The sequence below is a fragment of the Carassius gibelio genome, chromosome B9 (genome assembly GCF_023724105.1).
Source record: "Carassius gibelio isolate Cgi1373 ecotype wild population from Czech Republic chromosome B9, carGib1.2-hapl.c, whole genome shotgun sequence".
NCBI classification, from domain to species: domain Eukaryota; kingdom Metazoa; phylum Chordata; class Actinopteri; order Cypriniformes; family Cyprinidae; genus Carassius; species Carassius gibelio.
In genome coordinates, this window is record NC_068404.1 from 20,813,132 (window position 1) to 20,825,274 (window position 12,143).

The 12,143-nt window shown below is 37.3% G+C and overlaps 1 protein-coding gene across 2 annotated transcripts; it reads left to right on the forward strand.

Annotated features, from left to right (window-relative positions):
• The first annotated feature begins 1,118 nt into the window (after positions 1–1,118).
• sona (SON DNA and RNA binding protein a) lies at positions 1,119–11,678 on the forward strand. Of its 2 annotated transcripts, none has more exons than XM_052565736.1 (8): positions 1,119–1,280; positions 3,727–3,859; positions 5,180–5,372; positions 5,473–5,543; positions 5,682–8,135; positions 8,254–8,690; positions 9,013–9,096; positions 9,812–11,678. In XM_052565736.1, exons 2-8 carry the CDS (start codon positions 3,832–3,834, stop codon positions 9,812–9,814), a joined length of 3,270 nt encoding a protein of 1,089 aa, XP_052421696.1. In that variant the 5' UTR covers positions 1,119–1,280; positions 3,727–3,831; the 3' UTR covers positions 9,815–11,678. The 2 variants fall into 2 exon arrangements, with proteins under 2 accessions (XP_052421696.1, XP_052421697.1); XM_052565737.1 differs by having other exon boundaries at positions 1,120–1,280; positions 3,769–3,859.
• Positions 11,679–12,143: the final 465 nt, after the last annotated feature.

Consider the following 12,143-nt stretch of genomic DNA (forward strand, 5'->3'; position numbering starts at 1 on the left):
TGAGTTAGCCTGAGCACACCTCATGAGACTCTCTCCTCCTAACCCAAGTCTGAGAAGACAATAATATTTTGCTAAACAGAAATAGTCCAAATCTATTTAGCGTCTACCCGGAGATGTGGATCAAATGTGATTTCCGCAATAAAGAGGAGAGCTGCCCACACCAGTATGGGTCCCTGGTGTCATGAAAGAGCATCTACATCTGATACAGTGTTTAGCTATTCACTCACTGTGGTCTCATACTGCCCTCTGCAGGAAACTGCAACATCCCTTTTCCATTCTTGTGCGTTCTTACACTTGAAAACCATTTCTTCAAAAAAAAAAAAAAAAAAAAACACATTCACAGATAAATTATCAATTCCTTTATCAAAGAACACCAGAGGCAAGACCATCATACATCTTAGAAATGTTTGATTTAAATGGTTTTGCCTTTCCTGTTATTTTCTGTATTTCAAAAGCTCAATTATTTAATAGACTTTTTTTAAAAAAATCAAATGAAGATTTAATGCATTTAATTTAATTCTTATACAATATCAACAATTATTAAACTATTATTATTTACAATAAAACTTAATAAATAAAACTGCAACATCTTCAGACCCAGTTATAAACATTTGAATTGTGACACAAAGTAAGAAATAGCTAAATCACTAACACCCTTACTGTCACTTTTAAAGAATATGCAGCTTCAGTAGCTCAACTGGTATAATATTTTGCCAGTTTTTTTTTTTTCACATACATGCTTAAAATGTATTTACTACCACAAAATTGAATATATGTATATATATATATATATATATATATATATATATATATATATATATATATATATATATATATATATATATATATATATATATATATATATATATATAAAGAATATGTTTGAAAATGTGAAAATGTGAATGTCTTACTGTAAATTTAGAATAGCTATCCATCTGTCTAACCTCACACTATCTATCTATCTATCTATCTATCTATCTATCTATCTATCTATCTATCTATCTATCTATCTATCTATCTATCTATCTATCTATCTATCTATCTATCTATCTATCTATCTATCCATGTAGAAGCTGTGAATGTGATGTTATTAGGTTGTCACTAGATGCCGCTCTGTTTTTATAGATACGGAGATAGGCGAGCGAAGAAGTCTTGGGTCCTGTTTCATGTGTTTCTGGGATACTGGCGGACTGACTGCGTTCTGAATGTCATGGCGACCAACAGCGAGCAACTGTCCCTTTGCTTCGTAACTGATACAAATCAAGAAGTCCACAGCGAAAGTGAGTATAGTGGGTGAATTATTTCTCAAAAAGTATGGCGGCCTGGTTTAAGAATACGACGGGAATTGGGGGTATAACAGATTTTTGTTTTTTCTGGTTTTGTGTTTTGTAAAGCCTGTTGCGAGTAGGATGCTAAGCTAATACAAGCTATCTAGTCTTTGTCCGCGTGATCCGTGAGACGCGTATCCAACCGCGTTTATAATGCGTTATTATTTTCTACGCCCTCATAATTTTATATTAGCACATCAATTAATTGATTATATAGAACCTGTAAATGAGCAGGCAGTGCAGTTGCAGAGCACGCTTGTAGCCTTTTTGAGATGCGCGTGTTGAGATAGCTTCGCGGGAGCGCATCTCCATTCTGTCTTCTGAATGAAACGCTATGCAAACAAACATTTGATGAAGTACTACATGTGCTTATATTAACGGTAGGTGTGGTTATATTGTAATAAAAATTAAACTTTCAAAAAAGGGATTATCTATCCATGTAGTGCATAAAACAAACACACAAGTTGTCTCGTGCGCTTTCTTAACCGTGCTAACGTTAGCCGGTTTGCTCAACTGCATCTGACATCCATGTAACGTTAATGTGGTAACGTTAGTATTCTTATATTTATGTTTCTGTATGCTTGGCCTGAGTGGTCGTTTGTAAAAACTGCACTGATTGGGATAAGTAGTGTTGGTTGTTACCGTCGGCCGTATGCTTACAACACAGTAACATAATTCAAATATATATATATTTTTTTTATTTTATTATTATTATTATTTTTTGTGAATTTACAGTAACGTAACTGTAGTATCCATGTTATTTGGGGGGGAAACCGATTTGAAAAGAATGGTGATACCTAGTAATATATGTGTTATTCTTAGGGTATAATTTGTATAAATGACTGAAAGTAATAAGAAGACTTTAAGTTGAGGGATGCATTTAATCAGTCCAATTTACATGACCAGTTCTGAAAGTAGAGAAATTCCAGTTATCTTTGCCATTTAAACTAATTAATTTGGGAAAACATTAAAGGAATACTCCACCCCAAAATTACAATTTTTGTCATTAATTACTTGCCCCCATGTCATTCCAAACCTGTAAAAGCTTCATTCATCTTCAGAACAAAATGTAAGATATTTTGGATAAAAACCGGGAGGCTTGTGACTGCCCCATAGACTTCTAGGTTACACTAAGAAGAAAACAAAAATAAAGACTTTATTCAACGATTCCTTTATCAAACGTCACCGGTCTATTTGCCTAATCTTCCCGGTACTTTACACCGCGGTGGAAACGCAGAAAGCAACATGTCTGGGGGGAAAAAAGTTCCTGGTACAAATGTTCCGGGCAATTTCGGTGGAAACGCGGCACAAAATATCTTAAATTGTGTTCTGAAGACAAACAAAGGTTTTACAGGTTTGGAACTAGGGCTGGTCGATATATCTAACGATATGATCATGCGCATCTAATCAGTAAATCTGGTTCCTTGATTGCCGTTAAATCCCCATCACCTGCTTGTAATTGGAGCGGCATTTAATAGACAGAGCCATAGATCACTGACAAGCTACACAATATCACGTTCATTATCCCAGATGAATCGCCTTCGATAATTAGCGCGATATTGCGTAGCTGGTAAGCGATCTACTGCTCTTTCAATGACAGTTGACAATCGCGGTGGGTTGTCACGGCAACCATCCCAGCTCTACACACTGATTCAGTTTCCCTCTGCAGCGTCAACAATTATATAATAATCAGGCCTGATTCACTGGTTGAAGTTATCTTATGAAGTGATTTGCCAGGCTGATGTTATTATGCAACAGCTCTGCTGATTGAGTGCATAGAATTTCTATGTGCTCAGCCATGTAGGTCAGATATTATGTAACAAGCCCTAAAAACATGCTTTCATGTCTTTATATAAGATGCATTATAACTATTTTTAATTTCAGGGCTCAACATTAAGGTTTTTTGGCCCAGTCATTCAGATATTTTTACTGGTTGCTTTGCCATTATTCGTATTTATTTTTTTATTTTTTTGCAAGCAAATATATATAACATATCTTTTATATTTTTATGTTTATAAATGTTTTAATATGTTATGTTACTTTACTAAATAAAAATTTTACTGTAAGAGCTGTATAAATGCGTAGAGGGATAATGTCATAAACACACTTGTCACACTTATAAAACACACTTATAAAAAAACGTGCTGAAAAACAGTGGCATATGGTGATTTTATTTGATTTTCTGCCCATTCAAACTGATGCTTACAAGATCACAAATCAGTGTTGCAGAATCTCACTGCTTTTGTGACATGAACAAAATCCACAGAAACAACATAACAGAAAACAAAATGTTTACATACAAAAGTTAGATCACCATCATCCTTTTTTTGTGTGCGTGTATGTGTGTGGTGTTTTTAGTTGGTTTGTTGAATTTATATGTATTTATTTTTAATTTCAGAGTGAAAACAGAGGGTTAACGCATTTCGTGTCCAATTTACAGAGCAAAGACTACAGAAATAATCTCAAAAACTAAGACTGGGATTCAGTTAAATCAGTTTTTAAAATGGAGTGTGCCGTAGACACCGGTCCTGGTAAGTTACAAAGTTTTTGTAATTAATACTCCCACAGTATTAGCATTGTGCTTTAATCATGTGAAATGTTGCTAATGGCACATTTACTGTTGGTATTGTTACACAAAAGTGCTTTCCATGTTAGCATATATTCAGGTGTTTTCAGATGTGCCACATTATTCATTTATTTGATGTCTTCTGACTTCTCCTACATTTTTCTCACAGATAACTTAAGGCTGGTTCACACGGCAGGATAATTAGGCCGATTTTAGCCCGATTCACCCCTTCCGACAATTTTAGGATGCTCCGATTATCGTAAAATAATCTGATCAAATATTCCTGCCATGTGTGGTGTGCTAAGACTGCTCTCCTATGCTCGGAAGAATGTCGGGACCGCTCCGATCTCAAATCGGGGATATCCAACATGTTGGATTTATTTGGCCCGATTTCTTCTCGTGTGTGGTGTCCCCCGAGGACAAACAATCACGCTGCCTGTGGACTGTGGCGTGTAGCCAATCAGAAAGCGAGGTGACGAGGCGGTGAGGAAGTACCGGGAAACAAAATCAAAACAGCCGGCGTATACAATATAACAAATATAACAAATACAAATAAAGTCGATGGGCATAACTACATCCACAACTGCAGTCCACCAGAGTACATGGAAACGAATATATGAATGTTTATTTTAACGGTTATTAATCTGTGTAGTACGTAACAATATTTCTATGAGATAAAACAACAACTTATTTCCATATTATGATATAGCAAGTATAGTCCATGCTCGTGTTGTCTCCACCTCTATGACCATCGCCTTTTCTTATTTTTCTTAAAAACAAAACACAAACTATGGCCACTGCATCCTCTTTGTCCGCCATGATTGTTTACTCTAAAGTCACGTTTGATCTCGAGGGACTTGCGAGATTTCCCGTCTGACCTGGGAATGCTCGGGAGTCAAATCGGTTCGTGTGTGATGTGTTGATATTGCCGTGTGGCTGCACACCACACACGGAATGACCAAAACTGTTAGACCCCTTTTTTATTGCCGTGTGTGGGGTCTCTCAGGTTTGGAAAATCGGCCGACAATTTTAAAATCGACCCGTGTGAACCAGGCCTTAACTGATATTCCCAGTATTTGTTTTAGATATAAGTTTGATATTTGGGATTCAGATATTGTTGCCATTAGGTTCTCTGTGTCCATTTTTAAGGTATATCTAAGTCTGCATTATAACTTTGTGACTTTTTAATATAACTTTCTTGTAACTGTTAGGGAACACTTCTGTCATGCTGTAGTTACTACGTTAACATAACTATGTTTGTGAACATTGTACGTTACCTCTACAGATGATGGGCCATCTGATACTGCTGTTCCATATGAAGCCCTTACTGTAAAGGATGGGAGTGAGACCCCAAAAAAGAAAAACAAGAAACATAAGAAACACAAAAGTAAGAAGAAACGTAAGAAGCGCAAGGGAGAAAAGGAGAGTAGCTCTGAATCTGGAGTAGAGTCAGATGGCGATTCCCAAACAAGAACGAGGTGAGAGGTTTAGTTGCTTGGCAACGCTGAATGTATTTTTTTTTTCCTTGATGCTTTTAGATTCTTTTAAATTAAAAGCAAATATTTTCCTTTTTTACAGCATGAAAAAAGATGGCTCATCTAACCTTGAGGCTGATGATCATGCGAATGCCACAAAAAATTGCACAGAAGGTATGTATGTGTTTTTTTTTTTTAATAACAGACGTCCGGCTAATTATGTTTATGTATGATTTGAAACCAATTTACTGTGAGTTTTAATTGGAAATGTATTGTTTGTAAAGTAAAAGCACATTATATGTGTCTTTACAGACCTCAGTGATGTGGAAGCTGATGCCAAGGTTAAAAAGCAGAAACATCGTGTTGGGAAAAAGAAGAAAAAAAGAAGACGGAAAGAGGAGGAAAAGCAGGACGTTCCAAAAAAGTCCTCATCTCGCTCAAGATCGGCAAGTACCTCAGGGTCAGAATCAGAACCAGACTCCAAACAATCACAAAAATTACAGATGGCATCTTTAAATTTGGACAGGAAGTCACCTATTGCTGCAGCTACATTTCCAAAAGACAAATTTAAAGATAGCATGCCCCAATTGGAAGATAAAAAGAGAGGAATGACTTCGGATAACACTGAAGAAGAAAGTTTAAAATTAGAAGGGATAAGAAAGATGTCTCCTGAGACTGCACATGCACTAATTGCAGAGAGGGACATAAAAGTGGAAGCTGTTGGTGAACAGGAAAGTTTTGGTAAAGTGCAAGAACTTCCTGATATTATTCCTAAGCAAGAGAATGTGCACAAAGAGCAAGCTGTGCAAAAGAACATTTCGAAGGAAGCAAATGGTAATCAGAAAGAAAAGAAAAAACAGTCCCTCTCCAGGTCAAGGTCACGATCGCTTTCAGACACTAAAGGGAAAAAATCGAAACACAGTCGCTCTAGAACTCCAAAGCAGTCATCTGGTAAATTAAGACGTCATAATGACAGATCATCTTCAAGGGACAGGTCTGTGTCTGCCTCTGGTGGTAAGGATCGAACAAAAAGAAGCTCGAGGTCTCCATCAAAACAGTCACCGTGTAAAGTAAAAAAGAAAACTGGACGCAGGTCAGAGTCGCTCTCTGGAAGAAGAGCATATCGCTCAGACTCAAGGTCCCGCACAAGGACCAAAAGATCGAGGACTAGGTCTCCACGACGTGGTCATCGCTCAAGATCTAGGTCAACTAGAAGACCAAGACATTCACGCTCAAGATCAAAACAATCTGTTTCTCGGCGGAAGAATCGGCGCTCAAGATCACGGTCCAGATCTGTACGGAGAGGAAGACAGTCAAGGTCCCGCTCTCGAAAGAGGACACCTGTTTCTCGGGCAAGGCGGTCCAGGTCTAGATCCGTCAAAAGAGCAAGGCGAACTCGCTCAAGATCCGTTGTGATTCTTAAGCGATCTAGATCACGCTTAAGAAGAAACAGGAGATCTAGATCAAGATCTGCTCGTAGAAGATCAGGTTCAAGAAGCCCAAGATGTCGAAGTAAGTCTCGGTCCCCTCAACGCTCCAGGCCGTCCGAGTCACGTTCTCCTGCAGTCCGTCAAAGGAGGTCAAAATCTAGGAGCCCTCATAGCACAAAGTCAGAGTCCATATCTCCTCAACGATGTAAGAGATCAAAGTCACGGACATCTTCACATAATTCAAAGTCTGAATCACCAAAAGTAAGAACTAAAAAGCAAAAAAGTAAACGGTCAAGGTCAAGGTCAGTTTCTCAGAGACGCACATCAAGATCTATTTCCAGGGAGCGACAGTCATCAGATAGTATATCCCCTACCAAGAAAGCACACTCTAAATCTCCTACTAAAGAGGAGAATTCCTTAAAGGATGAGAGTTCAAAAGAAACTAAACAGCAAATTGTGGATGCTGTAGAGGAAAATGTAGAAGTTAAAGCGACAGAAGAGTCAAATCAATGGAAACCAGTGTCTACTGAATGTGCTGTGCAAAATCCATCAAATGAGGACACAACATCATCAGAATGTGTAATACAAAATAAAAAAATAAAGGAAGAGTCTGAAAATCTCTCTGAATGTGAAGAAAGACCAAACCGATCCAGATCTTTGTCGTCAGAGCCAGTTCCTCAACATGGTACTGCAAGATCAGATGAAGATGATCAATCAGGGGGCTCACGATCACCTACACCAAGTAAAGTAAAACAATCAAAGTCCTCCAACAAAACGTCACCTGTACGGAGAAAGCGCTCCAGATCAGTTTCGTTCACACCGAAAAGGCGATCCAAGTCTAAATCGGTCAGTAGAAAGAAGAGGTCAAGGTCTCCTGTTAGAAAACGCAAGTCCAGGTCTCCCTCACATAGTCGTAAAAGGAGGACGAAATCTCGGTCACCTGTTCGGAAAAGAAGATCACGATCAAGGTCAACCAATCGAAGGGCAAAATCAAGATCGAAATCTCACACAAGAGCAAAGCGCTCAAAATCGAAATCCCCCAAGCGGAAACGGTCAAAGTCTAGATCGCCAACTCGAAAAAGGAGGTCCAAGTCACGTTCCCCTGCTAGAAAGAGAAGATCTCGTTCACGGTCAAGGGCTCGTCTGTCCCGATCCAGAAGATCACGCTCTGTTTCACGTCGTAGGAGACCAGCATTTCGTGGGCGATCTTTTGATAGACGAGATCGATGGAAACGTGAACCAAGCCACTCACCAGTTTTGATTCTCCGTAAGAGGAGGTCCACCTCAAGATCTCGACGCAGCTCTAGCAAGACGCCACCACGTCTTACTGACCTAGGTAATATACGCTTTGCTTGGCTTCCCTTTCTTGGTAACATAAATAATATTAAAGTTGACTTAAATAATAACATGAAATGTTTGTGTACATAACTTACCTTAATTGATTTTTCAAACAGATAAAGATCAACTGTTGGAGATTGCGAAGGCTAATGCTGCTGCAATGTGTGCTAAAGCTGGAATGCCCATACCTGAAAGTCTCAAGCCAAAGGCAATTCTACAGTTACCTCTGCCAACCCCAGGTCCAGCCCCCTTGTCTTTGCCTCTGCCATTGCCTGTGCCCAATTTACCTATGAATCTCCCCATGGGTATACCAGGTATGCCTGCAATGCCAAACATGACAATGAACGCTGCCATGGCAAGTATGACTGCGGCGACAATGACGGCTGCTCTCTCAAACATGGGTGCCCTGGCCTCTATGCCTCCAATGGCTCCACTTCCTACCATTACCAACAAGCCCCCTTCAGCACCAACACCTAATCTGGCCAGTATTGAGGAGGTGAAGAGGAAAGTGGCTCAACAAGCTAACAGCATTAGCATCAAGGAGTTTACAGAGGTAAGATTTGTTTGTGTGAACTGCTATCCCAGTTGTTTAATGTATCATGGAGTATAAATATTGGGTTAAGTAAGGTGTTTTAGTTTTTTGTTTTAAAAACATTAACAATCTGCTTTACCATTATTAATAAATAAATAATAAAAATCAATTATTAAGTTTTCACAATAATATTGTTTTGCTGTACTTTTGATCAAACAAGTGCAGCATTGGAGAGCATAATAGACTTCTTTTTAAAACATAAACCTTACCAAGCCCTAATATATCTATATAAAACCAATCTTTATACTATTATTACAATTATTATTATTTTTATTTTTTTTAGAAATGTAAACAGATCGCAGAGAGTAAGGAGGAGATGAGTATTGCACGGCCACATGTTTCAGATGATGATGATGATGAGACACGGGTGAGTATTTAGGCTTAAATTTAGAGCAGCAAAACCAAGAATGTGTGAGTCTTGAAACAAAATTAATGGAGAATTATTGTTTTTGGCCACAAATTCAATGGGCTGAACACATAATCAAAAGTGATCGTCATGCATATCTTTCAGTGAAGCACGGTTCTGTGATCAGAAGTAAATAATATTCCAAATATGCCCTGCCGACGAAAGGCAATGCAAGTCGTTCCAGGGTTGTAGCTAGAGAAGGGATAATAATACCACATTTAATAACATGTTTTTATTTCAGTCTCACTTAGCATTGCATTATAAAATATACTTATTTATAATTAAATTATAATAAGAAGAACTCAAAAAAAAAAACATTGTGTATTTATTAGTCCCATTGAATCAATGAAAGCAGTTCAATCTTCTGTTTCCTGCAGCAACATGCTTTACCTTTCTTCCGCGGTGCATATTTGGAGTTTCAGCAAAAGAGTGCCCTCTGGCCTTCAGAAGGAGATTTAATGATTACAGAACTGTGCTTCACTGAAAGATACGCACGACAATAGCAGCTTTTTCCTAATCACGATTGTGATTTAATTTTGATTAATCATGCAGCTCTAACAGTTTTATTAATTTGCTTCGTTAATTTAATCATGTTGTGTCCTTTTGAACTTATTAAAAAGAAATTCAGTCTTGTTTGCCTGTATTTACCTCTTGTTTGTTTGTAACTATTTTGCAGTAACCCACTGTCATTCTGCTGCATCTCATATATAGTCCTGATGATGGTCACCTGTGGCTCGTATTTGTGAAAAAGGATGATCTCCGTCATGTAAATGAAGCTTTTGTTTGCTCACAGGACATTTGAGCATCTGGACACTTGAAGCTACATTGATTTCAGTTATCTTTAAATGGTAATTTGTTGGAACAACTGCAAGCTACAGGAATCTTTTTTTACCCTAGACTAAAACCTACCAGAGTAGACCATTCAGTATGTCTAAAAGTGGAACAAAGGAGGTAAAGTGTAAAACAGACATACTATCTGCCCAGACTGACAGTGAAACAATTCGCTTTCAGGCTTGTTTTTACTTTTACTACATATGGTGCCTCTTGATACCATGAAGAAGGACCTCTGGTAGATTTAAGACGGAGTTATGGGTGTACCTAAAAGAAGAAACAGATTTTGGGGTGCAGTTTAGATCACAGGCCAGGTCTGTTGGTACACATTTTCAGAGCTTTCTGTTAACATACAGAGTTATGATTATTTTAGGAGTATATTTTCCGTCTTTTAAAAATTCATGAAGTGTTAATCACTTCTTTAAATGCATTGGTGAAGAGAATTGTGTTTGTTCCTTAACACTTTTGTGAACTTTTAAAACAAATTAAATGTTGAGGTTCAGAATTGTTGCTGTACTTGACTGCTATACTTAACATGATGTTTGCATTGGGGTGCATTGTAAGGCTTTTGACCACAGACTTTCTTTGAGTTACGTTGGTTAAACCTTGCCGTGCTGCTTGCCAATTACTGGCATTGTGGTCTGTCTTTATCAAAAAAAAAAAAAAAAAAAAAAAAAAAAAACATTACAGATTCATTGATGAAATTTAATCTTTTTTTTTTTCTTTTTCTATCATGTAATGCATCCTTGTAAATGACAGACCATGGTGCGGTTGTGTGGTATACAATGCTGTTTTATCTTTGTGACTGAAAAATCTGACCCAGCAAAGCTGCAGGGTGAGATGCTGTATTTACAGGAGTGAGAGCATGTCAGCCATCACTATTCTAGATAAGGAGTGATTAAAATGCATATGATTTGAATCAGATTATTGTTTAGACATACTGTATATTGTGTAGGTGTGCATTTTGTCAATTTTTTTTTTACCTCTCCCCTCCACTGTGTTCTATGGTGGAGACCCCTTTACCAATTTAACTAAAAAGAAATGTGATGTCACACTTCCTACTAATTCACGTAAAAAAAAAAAAAATCTAAAGATTGATGGTTAAAGAGTATGTTCAACATGAGATGTTACATGCTACATTAGCTGTAGATTTGGCACTATTGTTGTCCACATTAAATGTAAAAAAAAAATAATAATCTGTTCAAAACTGCTCTACACTTTATTAGATGAATATTAACAACAGATTTCAAACTGTAAATGTAAAGCATTGTAAATTACAGGATCTAATTTTGCCATTATTTTCTTATTGTTCATTTTAAGGGACAGTTAGCCAAAAAATAAATATTCTGTGGTCATTTACTCACCCTCATGTTGCTTTAGACCTGTATGCCTTACTTTCTGCAGAACATAAGATTTTGAAGGTTTGGATAAACATGAGGGTGAGTGATGACAATGTTAATTTCTGTACCATCTCTTTAATTAGAAAGCCGTCATCGTGAAATGAGTTTGGCCATGTTGAAGTCTCCTTAAGGATAATATGAAAAAAAATGTTTTTTTTTCTGCATCTAAGGTACAAGCCCACATTCCTTGCATAAAATGTGTACCGACATCAGTTTTGACAAAGCATTTTTATCCTTTCCATCACATTGTGAAATATGATGGCACTTTCTATATAATGCAACTTCAAATATTAAAGGAAACAATCTACACAACTTTTGGAAATGTGTTTTCTTTGATAACCAGTTAAAAAGAAAAAAAAAAGTTGGTCACTTATTAAAAATATAAAAAGATCATTGTGTCTGATTTAATTTAAGCTCCACAGTACATTTGACATAATTTCACAGTTTGCTCTCATGATGTCAAAGAAAGTATGTACCAGTGATTAACTCTTATCAGTTCTGTATTATCAAGGAAAGCATATCTGCCACTTAGTACATGACTCTAATAATCTCTTTTCAGAGACAGTATAGGTCATATGAAAGAAAAGGTGCAACACTTTCGTCCATTCCAGTCGCTATTCTACAATTTACTTATATATTAGATATAGATATTTTAATTTGACTCAAAGACATACTGTCCGTTTGCGGACCGCGGCGTCGAGAAGAGTAAGTAAGCAAACCTAACGTTATAGCCGTTCAATCTTGTGTAATCTATAGAAATAAAGTAAACGGTCGAAG